The 19436-nt window shown below is 33.4% G+C and overlaps 1 protein-coding gene and 1 long non-coding RNA gene across 2 annotated transcripts in view; one reads left to right on the forward strand and one right to left on the reverse strand.

Moving 5' to 3' along the window:
• Positions 1-5989, reverse strand: part of LOC126889807 (uncharacterized) — a 36319-nt gene extending 30330 nt beyond the window's left edge. Inside the window, exon 1 of the long non-coding RNA XR_007700180.1 lies at positions 5819-5989. This is a non-coding gene — a long non-coding RNA (uncharacterized LOC126889807). The remainder of the gene's footprint in view (positions 1-5818) is intronic.
• On the forward strand, positions 2159-18056 carry LOC114339290 (uncharacterized protein K12H4.2). Its single transcript, XM_028289914.2, has 3 exons — positions 2159-2521; positions 10079-10339; positions 17843-18056. The coding sequence occupies exons 1-3, from the start codon at positions 2227-2229 to the stop codon at positions 18010-18012; spliced, it is 726 nt and encodes a 241-aa protein (XP_028145715.1). The 5' UTR covers positions 2159-2226; the 3' UTR covers positions 18013-18056.
• The last annotated feature ends 1380 nt before the right edge of the window (positions 18057-19436 follow it).

Consider the following 19436-nt stretch of genomic DNA (forward strand, 5'->3'; position numbering starts at 1 on the left):
GCATACAGATATATTATAATAATAATGAAAGGTTTGCTGAAGGCTCAACATTTTCAGAGTGCACAAACAAGGGTTTTATTATTGCATAATAATTGCAGTGTAATTGAAGCGTTTATTTGAAAAACAACACATGTCCATTTTTCTCAAATTCGACTTTATGTATTCCTATCATAGAATAGTAGTTTATCCATCTGACACATTCAGTTGTGTAAAAATCTCTAATGTCCGGAGTAAACTAAATAGAATATTTGGATAGTTCTAGAAAAACAACAGATGTCTGGGAAGTTTTTCTTGATTTGCCAAAATTTTAATTATTGGACAAGTATTGTTTTTCAAATAAACGCTTCAATTTCTTCTTCTTTTGAGTACTTGGTACTACTATAGAAGTGATTTGTTTTTTTTTGTAGACAAGTCACCTCTAGTGTTCAAACTTTATTCTTTTTGTTGGCGGCTCTAAAACATTGAATTATGTTGCACAGAATTTTGAGCATGCATTGTTGCTTGAGTTTGCTCTATCATTTTACTGATCAATTCTAGATCATCTTCAGAATTAGCTTCATGTAAGAGACTAAGAAAGTGATTCATGATCAAGTCTTTTTTTCTATTAAAGTCGATACCTGGAACCATTTCCTCATTTTGCATATCACTCAAAATTATATCTTGTGGAACCCATTCTTCTTGTTCATGAGTAAATAAATCATTGTGTTCTCTTTCATCTTCACTAACATCTAATTTTAAAAAAACTTTATGACGTTTTCTTCTTGGGTTTTCTGAAGATATCTTGGGTTTTACCTTTCTTTCGGCTTTCAAATTATAATCTCTAGCTATATTATGCATATCTTTTAGCGTAATGAGATCTCGTCGTTGCACTTCATCATTTGAGAGAGTTGCCCTGAGATTATCTAAAATGTTTTCAAAAGGAATTTTTGATGCAATATTTTTTGCAACTTCATCTCTTTCTCCTTTGGATAATCTCATACGTTTGACTTCATTTTGGTGGCCCACATGCGTTTTAAAAAACTCTACTTTTACCTCACCAGTCGGAAGAGTAATTACCTCCATTTTGGCTGGACAATGTCCATTTATTTTATTACTACCAGACATTTTTTCACGGCGAACGTTAGAACCTCTACTTTTAAAATACCCATCGCGAAAACAGTGAAATGTTGATTTTGTCTTACCATCAGCAGCCCTTGTTTTCCCTCTCTTAAGTACAAAATTATTTTTATCACTATTCTCAACACTTAACTTCCAGTCCAAAAACTCATCTTCTCTTGAAAATGTTAAGCTCTCTTTTTCAGCCAAAGTAATATCATGCTGCAACTTATAATGTTCAAGCATAAAAGTTTGCTTCGTACTCCTGTGGTCACACATTGCACACGCGATTACTGATTTACGAGATTTCAGGCTACTGATTTCAGATGAATCCATTGATTTACGTGACTTCTTATTACTGATTTCGGATAAATTCACTTCTTCAAAATTAGGACGGTGCTTGTGAGTTTTATGTGAAAATAGATTATCCTTTCGCGTTGCCGAATAGTCACAAATTTCACAGTAATATTTTTTGACTTCATCTTCTGGGTGTTTACTTTTAAAATGCCTGGCTAAATTTTTTTTTAACGAAAAAAAAACGTTGCAAACTGTACAACAATATTTACTCATTTTTCACGTGTTTTAATTGTGAAAATTGAAAATATAAATACAACATACAACCCCAACCCAATATTTATAAAATAAAATACAAAAAAACAGTGAAAACACACACACGCAGATTCAGTGATCCAGTCCAGATCTGAGATCAATGTGAAGATAGCATCAGCTTCAGACCAGACGTCAGCTTCATTTCATAAGCCGGACTCACACGATTCGTGTACTTGGCGAATAATCGTCACTTGTGTATACTTGCCATGTCGATGTCGTGTGAATGGGTTACTCGATTTGTCCCTCATTGGTTTTCCATTTCTTGTCGGCTAGGACCAATTAATTATGTACTTATTTGTCAATTTGTCAGTGCTTAAGCTTTTACTTGATACGTGTAAATTTGACCTTAGACTGATTCCCAATTGTGGCTGAACAACTCAGTACCTCAAGTACATAAAATAAATGATGATGCGAACCCTTAGACAAGGAAAGAGAGGAATCAACGAACTGTCAATGCGGAAAATAAGGTTATGTTTAAATTTTTTAAAAATATTTAAATTTTTTTTACTTAGAACATGAAATATGATTTCTAATTTTCGATATATATTAGCAATTAGTAAACCCAAATTTGTCAAAATATACCGCCCATTAGTCTCTACTGTAAGATTCAAATCGAATCAAGATGCTTCAAATGCTGATAAAAAAACCACAACAAAACCAAAAGCTGTTTTAGGAAATATGAGTTCAAAATACGATGTATTTTCTGATGCAGACGCTGAAATAATTTTAGATGTATATGAAGAAAAATTAAAGTACTCACAACTCTTAGAAGAGGAAGAACAGGAAGTAGATAGATATGTGGGGTTAAATCTAGAACGTAAGGGAATATTATTAATGTTATTTATTTGAATCAATTGAGAAACGGTTTGTAGCCGTGTGACATTCCAGTAAATTTACGTAGACAATTTAAGACCTAAAGGCTAGCTCGCACCAGGCTAGTATTTTAGTCGAGACAGTTGAAGCGTAACAGATGGCCCTGTTACCTTCTTTAAGAAGGTAACCTTCTTACCTTTAGGAACTATATTAACATGACGTTAATGAACATTTAAAAGAATATATTTAGGCCTCAATACTGTTACTCAACAATAATAGGGGATAAGCCACATATTTGAATACCTCACTTGATTATAGATAACTGAATGTGTTTCATTCTCACTATTACTTTCTAATCTTGGCTAAAATCACTTAGAGAATCATAATCACTTCGAACACATAATAATGCGCATTTTGACAAGCTGTCATACTGCTTGATGCAGCCTTTTCTAAAATTACATGGCAAGTACTGTCCTTACAATTAAAATACAATAAAATACTTGATTTTATTTTTAAATGAACACGGGTCTTTTTAATGTGTGCAATACACCTATAGAGCAATAGCGATAGTTTTCATAGGGCAAGTTAGTAGGTGTCTCATCATCCAGCCTCAAAAGTCGACTTCTGAACATAGGCCTCTTCCTCCTGTTTCCAACTCCATCTATCTTGGGCAGAGGCAGCCCGTGAGTAATATTTCACCCGTGCGAATTACTATTGTGGCGCCCCCCCCCCCCTCCCCCACCCGAGGAATCAATTGGTTTTCAAAAGTTCAACTTTATAGGAAAATCATGGTTGTAAAAGTAAGGTAGTATACAACATGTTTTATTTAAACTTAAGTTGAGAAGTTATACAATTAGATTTTATTTACAAGTCCTGAATACAGTTTCGAAAATAGATATACAAATTTAATGACTATGGTTATTTATTAAACGTAATAATGAAAAAATAGTTTTAAATTAATAAGAATTGAACTTAAAAATAATTTAAACTTGAAAATAACAATGTTGAGCTTTGGACATAAAGTGGTAGGTCTTGTAAGGCAATGAGACATGACATTGTGTTTTTATGTTATAGGCTAAGTTGAACAAAGTTAACTTTCCTAGATTTTCTCTGGGCAAACTCATTTACAATTGCATTAACATCAATATTCTCGACTATTGCAAACTCAATTGACATCAAAGCTAGTCACACCAATCTGTCTTGCGACATGGAAGACCTCAGATAATTTTTTACTATTTTCAACTTGGAGAAACTTCTTTCTCCACTCGTGACAGACACTGGGAGAGTAAGGCTGCGTTCATATCGAAGACCGTCTCCATGTATCCTAGCCTAGAGCAAAGTGTTGTACCCTTCATTTTCGTGAACGCTCACATTTAAATTAATGCATCTGGCGATCGATAATAATATGGTAGGAGCAGTATGAGCAATACTAGGGAGCGAGGCTCGGCGCCTCGTTGTGAATGCACCATCAGAAGGATTCGCAATGCTAGACACAGGTTAGGAAAGTTCTCCACAAATCCGTTGTCTGCTAAGTAGCTCAACATGTCAACTGGGCCTTTGATTTTGCCTTTGTCTTCTTTTTCGACATTCTGAATCATGCTGTTCACAAGTTTCAATTCAGAATATAGTTAAAGACCATCAATGTCACTGTGCTGGCCATCAGTGAGAGCAATATGTAAGTCCTTGCAGCATTTTAATAAGGTTTTGTCATCACTTGTGGTCTTTGGATGTAGAAACCCAAACAGTTGGTGATAGTTTTGAAGCTGCTCAAATCTGTCTCCTAGAGAAGAGATACACTACACTGATCCAAGACTGTGTAGAAGAATTTAGTTTTGAACACGATCTCAGGATCAAGAACTGTTTAATCACCTGATTCATAAGAAATCATTTTCTTCTTTTTTCTTGGCCGCAGTTCACTTTCTTTAGGGAATGGTGGGTCAGCTTCAATCATTTCGGCCACTTCCCTGCAATCAACTAATATTTTGTTGAATCCTGCATAACTCCTTGTTTCTTGAAAAAATTGCTTTGTTGAAGAAATCAAAGCAAAAGAGCTTCCTATGTCCATGTCAACCTCTTGAAGTTTCTTGCTTATGAGGTTTATCTTAAATAAAATCATATGCCACATTACTAAGTAGCAGATGAACCGGAAATCCGGGTTGGCAAAAACCAAGGTTTTTTTCGAAAAAACCAGGTTTTTTGGTTTAAACCAGGTTTATTTGGTTTAAACCAGGTTTTTTTAATACAAAGTATAATAAAGTCTAAAAACTTTAAAAATGAATAAATTATTTTATAAAATTAACTAATAAACAATGAAAATAATGATTAAGATAACTTTTATTTTTATTTACACACACAAAAAAATTAATATAACAAAAAAAAACCTCATCAAACGTTATAATATTCAAAATAACTAAGTTCAAAAGTAAAAAAATAGAAATTATTTATCTTAATTTTCTTCATTTGCGGCAGCTGTAGTAAAAACTTCAAATACTAACTGGTTTTTTTCTTAAAGGTTCTTAAAGGTTTTGGTTTAAACCAAGGTTTTAAGCATCTTGGTTTAAACCTGCCAACCCTGCCGGAAATCTTTCAACTTTTTGGCCAAACTTGTAGCTGTATTCCTTTCATATGCGTCTAGCCTTTTTTGGTCTTGCCTACATTCAAAAAGCGCGTCATAGACTTCCCTAAGCTGATATCTCAGTGGCACAACCACATTAATTCGACTCTCCCATCTAGTCTCACTCAAAGGTTTCAGGGTCAAGTTTGTTATGTGTTGTTTCAGAACATCCCAACGATGTGGTGATCCTGCGAAGAAATTATAGACCTCCTGGATGATTCTGAACATGGAAATTATTTGTCTATAATAAAATTAAAACTTACTAATAGTCTAGTCGCAACATAGGGGGTCCCGTGGACACTTTTAGTTCGCCGCGATTTGATGGTGGTATTATAGGTTTTTTGGGTCGCTGAATCCAGTGGAAGTGGTCTGGAAGCCCAAATGTGCGTTTAATTGTTATTAACAAATTATTGTAAAATTAGATGTTTTTCAGGAATTATTAGAAGCTCTATAAATTAATTGATACTGTTAAGGTCTTCTCTGATGTAATTTTTTGTCGCTGAATCGAATACGACTAATCGAGATTACTCAAAATGTGTTCTTATTTTGTTAATAACAAAATCATTGTTTATTCGCCGAAAAGCTTGAAATGCGTTATCTACAGCAAGTTTGTAGTCTTTTTCATAGTATTTTTATACTCTAAATCGATTGTCACTATAGTTGATTTTTTAACCAAGAGGAGTAAACTAAAAAGACAGATTCACACCCAAGAAAGTTACTAGAAGAGTCACCACATTCATCTTCTTTTTTCGTTGATCATCAGCTTTCGATGATAATCCATACTTATTATATTATACTAACACATCGCTAAAGAGTTCTAAAAACAACTGTTTTTATATAAAAGTAGACTAAAAATCTAAAAATCAAAGGAATAATACAGAAAACACAAAAAATCGCCGATATATTTAATTAACCTATAAAATGACAGAAGTGCAAAAATTTCATAAATGTCATTAGTGTCAAAATTTAATAACAGTGGAGTAAACTTGCCTGCGGTTGGACCAATTATAAACAAGCATTACGGCGCGGTAAATTTGAATCACTCCTCTTGGTTAAAAAACAAACAATAGTCGTGATAGCTTAAACCACGTACCAACTTTGTTATTAATAAATTATTGTAAAAATAACGGTTTATAGTACGTTTACTCACGGTTCTTGCTCTAAATTAAAAAAAAACCACTTGTAATGACATGAAATTTGGCATGCACGTAGCTAACATGTCAAACAAAACGAGTGATGGGTGCGTTCGGACGACCACAGCGGCTGGACAGCTGAGCCAGCAGTAGCTGTCAGACGTCACCGCTGGAAGCCAGCCGCTGAGTGATTTACTAAGCTTTCCCTATCACGGCTGGATACAACCACTCAGCCGATTTCTGCTGACCGCCAGCCGCTATCGTCGTCCGAACGCACCCTGTGCCGATCATAGAGGTATATATTAACATAGAGTGAGCCTACCTTCCGCGCTTCCTGACGACAAGATCTCATGGACTGGTTTGCGGCATCTCTTTCTAACACATTGTATCGAGAAACTAAGATGACATTAAGTGTGAGTATAGGTACGGAAGGGGAGGACAACTGTCACAGTTTTACTATGCGTAAGAGTGAAACAGCGCTAATCAAAATAAAAAAGATGGTGTCGTCACTTCGCTCTGAATGACACTCTCTCTATGCTAATATATAACTCTATGGTGCCGAAGTGTGCTTTTACAATGGGGGTGAGTTTCACCCCGTTTCGGGGGTGAAAGAAGAAACCTTTAAAATAAGTCCGGAATTGGATAAACTGATTAATTCTAAGCAACGTTTGTTCTATATAGTTTTGTCACTAAGTCAATACTTTTCGAGTTATTTGCGAGTGAATATGTTCATTTTTCAACAAAACAACCAAATAACTCGAAAAGTATGGACTTAGTGAAAAAACTGTCTAAAACAAAAGTTGCTTAGAATTAATCAGTTTATCCACTTCCGGACTTATTTTAAAGGTTTCTTTTTACACCCCCGAAAAGGGGTGAAATTGTTTGACATATTAGTATGCATGTCAAATTTCATGTCAATCCAAGTGGATTTTTAAAATTTACAGCAAAAACCGTGAGTGAACGTACTATAAACCGTTATTTTTGCAATAATGTTTGTTATTAATAACAAAGTCGGAACGTGGTTTAAGCTATCACAACTAGTGACAATCGATTTAGCGTATACAAATACTATGAAAAAGACTACAAACTTGCTGTAGATAGCGCATTTCGAGCTTTTCGGCGAATATACTATTATTTTGTTATTAACAAAATAAGAACATATTTTGAGTAATCGCGACTAGTCGCATATTCGATTCAGCGACCAAAAATACACCAGATAAGACCTCAACACTATCAATTTATTTACAGGGCTTCTAATAATTCCTGAAAAACACCTAATTTTACCATAATTTGTTAATAACAATTAAACCTACCACATTTGGGCTTCCAGACCACTTCCATTGGATTCAGCGACCCAAAAAACCTATATTACCACCATCAAATCGCGGCGAACTAATAGTGTCCACGGGACCTCCTATGTTGCGACTAGACTATTAGTCCATTCTTTCACGGTTTTTGCTCTAAATTTTAAACAACCGCTTGGATTTACATGAAATGTGGCATACGTATAGCTTACATGTCAAAGAAAAAAAGTGATATTGTGCCGATGTGTGCTTTTGCCCTGGGGGTGAAAAAATATATGTCCAAAATAAGTCTGGAAATGGGTTAACTGACTAATTTTAAGTAACTTTTGTTCTATAGAGCTTTTTCGCCAAGTCAACACTTTTTGAATTATTTGCGAGTGAATATGTTCATTTTTCAACAAAATAACCACATTTTTAGACGGTTTTTCGCAAATAACTCAAAAAGTAAGTATTTTGTCGAAAAAAACGTTATCAGCAAAAATATAGCCTATAAAAAAGTAAAAAAAAAATGGTGTATGCGTTAGGTCTCTGGATCTCGCAGAACCAGAGTTATAGCCAATGAAAAATAGATTTATATTCACCAAATTTCAAATAGAATAATTCGACGTGAAATAGCAAAAAAATTAAGCACTTTTTGGGGAAAACCTATTATAACTTTTTTAAAGTGTTTAAAAAAGCTTTATTTCTGTTTTTACAAAAAGTTTCTAGCATTAAATTTAAGCAAGTTACGCTCAAAATAAAGTTGGTCCCTTTTGTTATTGCAAAAAAAAAATCGGGAAGACCACCCCCTAATTAGCAACTTAAATGAAATTAATCGTTACCGCTCCACAAATTATTTTACTTATGTTGTGTTTATATGATCTGTAAGTTTCATCGATTCAAAGTGCTTATTTTTGAAAAAATTTGGTTTCAAAGTAAAATTTTTAAAAATTTAAATTTTGAAAAATATGCTTTTTTTCAAAATAACTTAAAAATTGTTAGAGATACCAAAAATCTCGAAAAACAAAAAAAGTCAGATTTGCTTTTCTGAATATCATGTATTTTTTGTTTTTCTGTTAGACAAAAATTGATTAAGATTTAGTGTTTCTAAATTTGCATACATTCGTGATCATTGACTCGTTCAACCCCTTTTAACTACAGCCCTTTCAATAATAAGGACTTTGAACCGATGAAACTTACAGATCATATAAACAATATATACACGAGTCAAGAAACTCGTGAAGTCGTAACGATTAAGTTCATTTCAGATACTAATTAGGGGGTGATTTTCTCGATTTTTTTACCAAAACCAAAAGGGACTAACTTTATTTTGAGCGTAACTTGTTTAATTTTGATGCTAGAAATTTTTTTTATAGAACAAAAATGAAGCTTTTTTTAAACGCTTTAAATAAGTTGTAATGAGTTTTACCCGAAATGTGCTTCATTTTTGGTTATTTCACGTTAAAGTATTCCATTTGGAATTTGACGAATATGAACCTATTTTTCATTAGCTATAACTCTGCTTCTTCTAGGTGTAGAGACGTGATATATACAACATTTTTTTTTAATTTTTTACAGGCTATATTTTTGCTGCGAATACTTTTTCGACAAAATACTTACTATTTGAGTTATTTGCGAAAAACCGTCTAAAAGCGTGATTATTTTGTTGAAAAAATGAACATATTCCCTGCCAAATAACTCAAAAAGTATTGACTTAGTGAAAAAACTCTATAGAATAAAAGTTACTTAAAATTAGCCAATTTATCCATTTCCTGACTTTCTTTGGACGAACATTTTTTCACCCCCAAAAGGGGGTTGAAAACCACCCCCAGGGCAAAAGCACATATTGGCACAATATCACTTTTTTTGTTTGACTTGTTAGCTATGTGTATGCCAAATTTCATGTCAATCCAAGCTGTTCTTTAAAATTTAGAGGTTTTGCAATATTTTACCGTTAAAGAACGGACTATACTACATATAAGGCTTTCTGAAATATTACTAATTCATTATAAATGAATGAATAATTGGCTTAAAAAATTGGCATAATTTAAATAATTTATAGTATTTTAATTTTTTTTTGGGGAGGGGGGAAATTCGCCCCAAACCCTTGGCGCCCTGAGAGGGCGCACGACTCGCACGGCCCTCGGACCGGCTCTGATCTTGGGCTGCTCTCATTCGGTTTTCATTTAGCCTTCTTAAATTGTTAATCCATCGTGTAGGTGGTAGGCCGATGCTTCTCTGGTCTCAATTCCAATAACCTCTTTGTCCATCGCCCATCTGTCATTCTGGCTATGTGTCCTACACATCTCCATTTTAGTCTGGCTATTCTTTCAATGACGTTAGTCACATTGGTTGTTCTCCTGATCTCTTATGTTTTTATTTTGTCTCGCAGGGTTATGCCTACCAACCTACCTACCATTTTGGTGCAGTTTGTAGTTTGTATATTGAATAAATGTATTTGTTTTGAACTTAAGTTTGTTATAATAAGGAATATAAAATAACAGTTATTAAGTTATGTTTTGTTATTACAGGTGGTAAAACTGGTGTTTATGATATAGAAGACTTGGTAGAAGTTTTAAAACGTGAACAAGCACAAAACATTTTCGTTGTTAGTGTACCAAAAGAAATAAACTATGTAGATTATATTTGTATAGTTAATGGTAAATCTGTAAGGCATATGCAAGCCATAGCACAGTTTATTAAGAAAGTGTTTAAGCAAAAAAGAAGAGAATCTGATTTACTACCAAAGGTTGAAGGTGAAGATTCAAGGGATTGGCTGGCTTTGGATTTAGGTAAGTCAATGTCTTAAAAAAGAAGAAAAGTTTTGTTCATTTTCCTAATTCCATTCTTTTACTTTCATTCAACTTACTGCTTGCTTATCTTGTTTTGACTTCTGTTATTTCATTATTTGATTCAAGTTTTTTGTTGCCATTTTTCCTAAATTTATCTTTTCCACCCCTCTTCTCATTAGAATATTGGGTCTGGTTCTTCTTGTTCTCAAGTTGGGTTTTTGTTTCAAATATTGGTGATCGATGAGACTGAAATATTCCAGTTTTAGAGTCTTACTCTGTCAAATGCTTTCTCCAAGTCAATCTGACACAGAAATCCTGGTCTATTAGGTATACTCTAGTGCTTTCTCAGTAATTTGCTTTATGGCGAATATTCCATTTGTACACTATCGTCAAGTACGAAAGCCTTGTTGTTCATCTGCTAAACTTATCCTCTGATTCATTAAGTAGTTCCTGTAAAATTTTAGTTCTAAGTTTTAGGGTAGTATTTAGCTTTATACCTCTGTAGTTTTCCAGTTGTTTTTATCTCCTTTTTTGAATAATAGAATTAATTCGCTCGTTCCCATTCTTTCGGTATTTTATTGTGATTTACAATTTTGTTGATGTTCTTCAGCTTTTCGAGAGTTTTTAGAACTTCCTGTGTATTTATTGTATGTGACTTCCATTATTTCTCGTATTCTCTCATGTGGTATTCGATCTCTTCTTTATTTGCCTGCTGCTCTTCTCCAGAAGTCCATTTCTGTTCTTAGTAACATCCGTTCTTTGACCTCTAATAATAATAATAGGCTAGTCTTCTACAGCTGGCTCCGGTTACCGCATCCTAATTTCCAGAGTTTTCTGTCGAAGCAATCTTCAGTTTTTAGATCTTTGGCGATCATTGCATCTTCGACATCTTCTCTCCAGGATCGTCTTGGTCTACCTCGTTTTCTTCTAGTGGGCGGAGTCTATTTTTCTATTTTTTTGCCATCTATTTTCAGACATTCTCCATACCAGGTGTCCATACCAGTTAAGTCTTTTGGCTTTGATTGTGTCTATTATATCTAGATCAATTTCTATTTCTCTCCTAATATCGTCGTTTCTCACCCTATCAAGTCTAGTGAGCCGGCAACATTGTCTCCAATAGTTCATTTCCATGGCCTTAATGTTTGATTTGTCTATTTGGTTTATTTTCCAGAGTTCGGCGCCGTTCAACTCAACACTTACTATTATTGTTTTATAAATTCTTGCATTGTCTTTTGTTAGTTTATTATTTCACAATAGTCCGTGTAGCTTGACCTATTGGCTGAGCTTGCTTGGCCATATTTTTTTTATGTGGGTGGAAATGTTCCAAACGGCGTACCATACTCGGCGTGTGTTGGATTCAGAGTAGAGGAAAGCATCCGAGTCCATTTTCGCCCTGGGTAGGGAGATGTTGCAAACGGATGCCTCCTGTCACCTTCCCTACCAACTAAAACCACCCATGTTCGTCAAGACCGGTGGCGCCCAAAATCCCGACAGCCAAAATCCCGACAGCCAAAATCCCGACGGCCAAAATCCCGACGGCCAAAACACCGACATGCTAGAATCCCGACACGCCAAAATCCCGACAGGCCAAAATCCCGACATGCAACAATCCTCGCATAAGCAAAAATTCCGACCACTACATTTTGAATATTTATTGTTTTCTTTTCAAATGCAATACCAAATCATATTATAGAGTATTGAAATTGAAAAATTAATTACTACTTACTAACAAGTACGGGTACTAATTATTATGTATTTTAAAAGAAAAAATTATTAAACACTCCATTTTATAATATAAAAGCTATACTTACTGAAATGGAAATTTGTAATAGGTCTGGATCCCGCGTATGAAAAAAAAGTTGATTAATAGCAAGCTGAAAATTTGTTAATAACTTAAGGCTATGGGTACATAATTCGCAAATATTTTACGGCTATCCCTACCTTTTCTGTCTTTACATGGCAAATTACGTGTAGTAAAATTCACACTGGTATGGATATGTACATATTACTAGAATGTCATTCTACTTGACAATGTCATAACTAGCTTAAAGAGAGGGCTTTTGAATGTTCTTGTATAACTGTTATTTTTTGTATAATTGCAAATTATTAATTCAGTTAATAAATGTGATAATTTTTTCACTAGCTATGTATTCAGTGATTGTAATAATTTATATGTAGCTACAACAAAAACTAATACTCAATCGAGAAAACAGGAAAAGTGTTAAAGTGATTTTTTTAAAATATATTGTTACTATGGAACGCTTACAATTTTGAACATCTTTAACAACAAAATACTTGGATCACAGAATGTATATTATAATACACAATAAATAACTTTTTATAAAGTTCACCTCTTAAATCAATTATTTATCAAAAATACATTATATTATACCTATATCAATATTATTTGATCAACAACTAACAATATTCCCGATTCATGTCAAATAATTATTTAAAATTGTCACTGATTGTCAGTGTTTGACTGACAATATTCTATTCGACTAAGTACGTTGTATGACAAAGATAGATTTGGATAATATTACCACGGACATTGTGTTCATTTTTTCGAATCCTGAAAAAACCAATAAATATTTTTGAAAAATCTAAACGCAGAATTAAAGACTAAATTATTACCGAGGGCCGAAAGTCCCTTAGAATAAATAAAAAGTTTATTTTGAATGAGATATTTGAAATTAAAAATAACACTAAATTTTCTCTTAGTTTTTCACCCCTATAACTTATTAAAATAGACATTATAGAAGTTCTCAGGGACTTTCGGCCCTCGCTAATAACGTAATCTTTCATTCTGCGTTTAAATTTTTTAAAAATACTTATTAGTTTTCTCAGGATTCGAAAAAAATTAATCCCCATTTGAATAGCATTGCAGCCGAAAAAACGTACCGATCCTCTTAAGGGTGTCTAGTCGGACAAACTTTGATATATGGGAACACTAGAACAGGGGAAGTTTTAATTGTGGAACAGGTTAAAAATTAAAAATTTGGAACGGTCAGACCACGAAAACGGCACATGTATTTTGTCCGACAGAACAGACTTAAACTCTCCGAACAGAGATTAAACTCTCATGCAAAAATCTGACTGCTATTTATCACCAAATGGGCGTTTTAATGAGTGGAACATGTAGAATATGTCAAATGACAGGAATTATGACAGGTGATAAATAGCAGTCTGATTTTTGCATGAGAGTTTAATCTCTGATCGGAGAGTTTAAGTCTGTTCTGTCGGACAAAATAAATGTGCCGTTTTCGTGGTCTGACCGTTCCAAATTTTTAACCTGTTCCACAATTAAAACTGCCCCTGTTCCAGTGTTCCCATATATCAAAGTTTATCCGACTAGACACCCTTAAGCCATTAACAAATTTTCAGCTTGCTATTAATCAACTTTTTTTTTCATACGCGGGATCCAGACCTATAAGTGTTACGATAATATCTATTATATGAAAGTAAACTTGAATTCAGGATTCGATTATGCATGTATTATTGGACTATATATTGGGAAAAAAAACTAAGTTAATTCATATACCCATGGTAGAAATTTTATTTAGAAAATTAGTTCATATTAAATGGTAAATACTTTTGTTTAGTAACAGAAAATAAAAAAGACATGACCATAAACAAAAAACAAGAATAAATGTAATTTTATATGTTAAAAAGAAACTTATCAAACGTGTCGGGATTCTGGCCTGTCGGGATTCTGGCGTGTCGGGATTTTGGCCGTCGGGATTGTGGCTGTCGGGATTTTGGCTGTCGGGATTTTGGGGTAGACCCCGTCAAGACACCCCCGTACGTTTTCAGTTAGCGAACCAAACTTCGGAGTGCCTTGTGCAGTCTAGATTGGCCGTTCTTACCTAGGAACGGTAAGGAACCGGGGGAAAGAAATATATGAGAAATAACAATGGAGTTTAAATGTTATTCGTCTTTGTGATATAACAATATCAATTCTCCGAAAATATTAATGTCAGTAATATCAACCTATACGCTGTGAGCTCGTACGTAGAGGGGATATTTAAAAGTTCGTGAGCGCCAGTAGTGACAAATCAGGGAACCTTTCCTGGAAATTTGACATAAATGTCAAAGTGATTAATTTAAAATTGAAATTAAAAACATTAATTAGAAAAAATATTAGTTGGTCAAAGCTGTGGTATATATTTTTACCTTAAATATACTTACGTTTTAAATACTGAATCTAAGTTTTTTTAATATTCCGTAATATGTAATTATAAATTAATCTATTAATCTTAGCGCCATCTACACGATAGTTGTGAAAGTATCCGAAGTAAGAAATTAATATTTTATCAATAGAACGTCAAAATGATTAACAAAATCTTAAAAAAATCGATTACAATTTAATTATTTTTTTGCGTTGTAAATATTACGCGATAAAAATTAAATAAATTAAAAAATTTCCGGCGAAAGTTTCATTATAGGCTATTGATTATGTTCAAAATAAGAGAGCTAAAAGGACCTACAACCTTAACGGGATTTTATTATGTCATATGGTCAACGAACCTCTAAATAAAAAAAAACCGCGGAGTGCTACCATTTAAATGGGTGCGTTTTTGAGAAAGGGGCGAATTAGTCCATAGGCAAAGGGTGAATTAGGGTGAGTTTATGCACTTTTGGTTCGAACACGTCTACACAAAAATTGTTCCAGGTTAAATTTACTATCGAAATATCACATTTTAAAGTGAAAAATATTTTTTTTACAAAAATATATTCAAAAGAAAAAGCAAGAAAAAAACACGAAAGAAAGCAATTTTGTTTTTTGCCCCATAACTTTTTTCTACAGATATATAGGTATAGGCATTACTTCAGCGAAAAATAACTTCCATTCTTCCTCTTTAAAATAAAATTTGGTGAAAGTCTCTATGATTTATAGTTTCCGAAAGAGGATTTTTCAAAGTTTGCCGCTCACAGCATTTTAGGTCCATTTCCCCCATTATTTCGCAAACATTGTTCTGTAACTTCTTTCTACGCATTTCTAGGTATATGCAATATGCAATGGTACATTTAGTAGAAACAGAAATCATTTACCTTTAAAATGGTCTAATGTATAAGGTTATATGGCTCTTTTGAAGCAAGTTATGCTTTTTCAAGGTTTTATACTTATAAAGATTTCTGATATTTAATGAATATTTTTTAAATTTCTCATTATGACTTTTTCTCTTGTACATTTAGGTATATACATTGTTAAATAAAAAAAATCTTATTTTCTTTACTTCAAAATGGTGTATTGCAAAAAATTCTAGGACTATTTTTAAACAAGATATCCAAGGGTATCTGTAATTTGAGAAAATTTGAATTTTATTTATTTTTTTAATTAGAAGAATGTAATTGCATATTATAACATAATTTTTAATTCCAAATAACTTTTCTCAATAACACTTTTCAATATTGTGAAAAGGTACTTTACTCTTGAGCGAAATTCATATTTTTTAACATACCTCGTACACTATTGATAACATTTTATATCTGATGATTGCATCTTAGGTTTAAGACTATGCCGAGCATTTTATAAAGAATAATTTTTTTTCATAAAATTAATAATAAGAAAGTTTTGCATATGGGTTCAACTTAGTGGGACCTATTGCATGTGTATATGTCACATTTTGAAAAAGCATATCTTGTCTAAAAATAGTTCTACAATTTTGTTTGCAATACACCATTTTAAAGTAAATAAAATAAACTTTCTTTTTTATTGTACAATATATATACCTAAATACACAATAAAAAAGTTATAATGAAAAATTTAAAAATAATCGTAAAATATATCAAAAATCATTAAAAGTATAAAACTTTGAACAACCATATCTTGCTTAAAAATAATTATAAAGCCTTCTACGATACACCATTTTAAAGGTAATTCACTTTTCTTCCTATTAAATGTAACATTGCATATACCTAAAGCTACGCAGAAAAAAGTTACAGAATAATGTTTGAGAAGTAACAGGGATAATGGGTCAAAATCGCTGTGATTGGTGAAATTTGAAAAATCATATTTTGGAAACTATAAAGCATGGAAACTTTTACTAAACGTCATTTTAAAGAGGAGAGACGGAAGTTTTTTTCTATGACGTATATCCCCGTGGAAAAAAGTTATGTGGCAAAAAATAAAATTGCTATCTTTCGTGTTTTTTCTTGCTTTTCTTTTGAATATATTTTTGTAAAAAAAATATTTTTGACTTTAAAATATGATGTTTCGATAGCTAATTTAACCTGGAACAATTTTCCTGTAGACGTGTTTGTACCAAAAGTGCATATAACTCACCCTAATTCGCCCTGTGCCCAGGGACTAATTCACCCCTTTCTCAAAAACGCACCCCTTTAAATGGTAGCACTCCGCGGGTTTTTCATATTTAGAGGTCCATTGACTATATAAAACAATAAAACCCCGTTAACGTTGTAGTTCCTTTCTAAAATACATAATCAATAGCCTATTATTAGTCCACTAATTAGCGACACCAGCGAAACTCAGAGCGTATAATCAGCAAAAAAAGGTGAATTGATTCAAATCTCTCTCATCTTGTCTCAATTTCTTTCTCTATCATGGACTTTATCTTCATGATTTTTGTTATTTGGTCTATGAGGAATTCAAAATTCTCTTTGCTTTCCGTAGCAACACGTATCAAGTTGTCAGGAAATATCTCTCCTAGTTTTGATCGCATTCTGTGCTGTTCCGATGCAAACGCATTGCATCTAAAGATACAATGTTCATCGTCGTCTGTTACGTTGTAAGTTATACAATTGTCACCTCTGGTTTTTCGAATAAGATACGTAGATTTTTGAAACCTGCTTAAACTGGCCTTCAGGTCTTCTTTTCACTCCCTCAACTCTATGTACTTGTATTGCATACGATTGATTTAGCGTTGCTTCCTTCTTTAACGCTAGCTCCACCAGGGCCTCAAAATTTATTGAATGTTCCTCGTTCCTCTTCACAAAGCCTATCTAATATAGGGCCCTTCTTAGTCCTGTTATACTGTATTATTTGTCTTTAAGTACATCATTTAATATATTAACTTTGCAGTTACTAGCTTGGTTTTTTATTCTGGTATACCACTGTCGAATAACCTAATTTTCTGCCTGTCTCATTTCATAAAATCAGTCCTCTCTTTAAACACATACATTCTTCTTGTGAGCTGATCTCTTAGGATATCACAATATTCTGGATAAGTTTGGTTTTATCGGATCACAAATATCCCTTTTATATGCTTGTTCGCCTATTAACATTAACAAAACTGATACCTTTTTATTCTCTTCCGATATAGTTTGCACAAAAATACTGCTCTAAGCGTTCTTCCCACGTGGCCCAATATTGGCTTAAACTGTATTTTCCCACGGAGCCAATGTTACATCACATGTATAAATTGTTGCCCATGTATTTCTCATGGTCCACTTTTGTTTTCATCTTTTTAACTTTCTGAAATGACATTCTCACTAATAATATGCGACATGATGCTTGTTCCAATACTATTATTTATATTACAGGTAACATAGCACTTCACATTTTTTCTGAAAAAGCAAGAGCTCATTACAATTTGGAATCCCTCTGGGCTCTTGGCCACGAATTTGATGACGAATACAACAGACCAGAACCGGTTTCTGATATTTTAGAAAAACACTCAGTATATTTGAAAGATCTACAACCTGCGTCGTAGCAAAGTTTATGTAAATAGTTCTTTAATAAATGTTATTAATTTTTTGTGTATTTTTGTAACTGTTAGTGTTTAATCATTTGTACCCATATCAGCATAGTGCTAGTGTTATCATTTTTAAAGGGGTACATCGCTTTCTTTTTGAGCTCTGAGAACGGCCGTAACTCAGCGGCAAGATATGGCTTCATAAGCCAGAGCGCACGAGTTCGAATGTCGGCACTATCAACATTTTCATTTCTAAAAATTATATGAGCCGTTCACCGTGCTTTGGAGGGTACGTTGAGCAGCCGGTCCCCCTGGACCAGTGTGCATTGACACTAGCTACTTTAAACAGGTTTAAAGATATAGTGGCGCCGGAACCTGTCCGAAAGGATCTTCCCGGCAAAAATGCCATACGATATTATTATTATTACGTACTTTTTTGTGCATGTTTTATCTGGTCACAGTGTCACACTTCGTTGTCTTCGTATTTGAATCTCTGGATCTCAGTAGTTGGCGATCTTTTCAGTAAATTTAATACGTAGATTATTGTTATTAGGTATCGCCACATCAATGAGTGTTGTTTGTCTCGTTAAGAGGCTACATCAGCGCGTCATCAAAACGAAAAACGCGTTCTAAGATTGCAGCTTTAATTTTGAATATTTTGTCGAGATATTTGGCACACATATTCTCAATATAGGTAGTAAAGAATGGCGGTACAGAGACCAATTTGAGAAATATGTTAGTACGTGGAAATCACTCTATAATTAAATAAAATATTACAAAAACGAGCCTGTACCGCCACTAAGAAGAACAAAAAAATACGCTTTTTTCAAATAAACTTTTTTTCCCTTGCTTAGAGTTTGTGTCACATTGGAACTACTAAAATTGATTATAACAAGAAATCGAACTTATTATAACTAATAATTGATTAGGCAACATAGAGAAATAGTTACTGTCATTTTGACAAACCTCCGTCGGTTTTCTAAGTGTAATAGCACGATTTTCTTATCTGTTCCTTTATCTGGGCCCAGGGCCAAGAGCACGTCAAATAGAATTCTATTTTGCTGACGTCACAAAATCGAATTTCATAATGGGAGAATCGACGGTTGCTAGGCAACGTTACGTCACTAAAATAGAATTCTATTTTGAACTAAAAGGGAAGTTCCTATGTTCCCGGAGGTTATAACTTGTAACATCGGCGTTTAGCCTGTTCAATATTACTTTGAAATAATGTAAATCGAATTATAAATTCAACCATTGTTTGGTTCTGGGGCTATTTAGCAAGTATTCAAACTCACTGATGATGGACCGATAGGTCTGAAAACGTTCTGAATTGGACACATTTTATTCAATCCATTGGGATTTTTAAATTTTAATAAATATACCAATTACATAGAAGTGGTTTTTACTTCATGTTAGAATTCTATTTTGCTGACGTCACAAAA

The sequence above is a fragment of the Diabrotica virgifera genome, chromosome 8 (assembly GCF_917563875.1).
Source record: "Diabrotica virgifera virgifera chromosome 8, PGI_DIABVI_V3a".
In the NCBI taxonomy this organism is placed as follows: Eukaryota; Metazoa; Arthropoda; class Insecta; order Coleoptera; family Chrysomelidae; genus Diabrotica; species Diabrotica virgifera.

Excerpts from the sequence above, each read along its gene's own strand:
- LOC114339290 (XM_028289914.2), top strand. The coding sequence starts at position 2,227 with ATGATTTCTAATTTTCGATATATATTAGCAATTAGTAAACCCAAATTT. Across the intron at positions 2,522-10,078 it reads TGTGGGGTTAAATCTAGAAC|GTGGTAAAACTGGTGTTTAT; the intron begins GTAAGGGAATAT and ends TTGTTATTACAG. Across the intron at positions 10,340-17,842 it reads TTGGCTGGCTTTGGATTTAG|GTAACATAGCACTTCACATT; the intron begins GTAAGTCAATGT and ends TTTATATTACAG.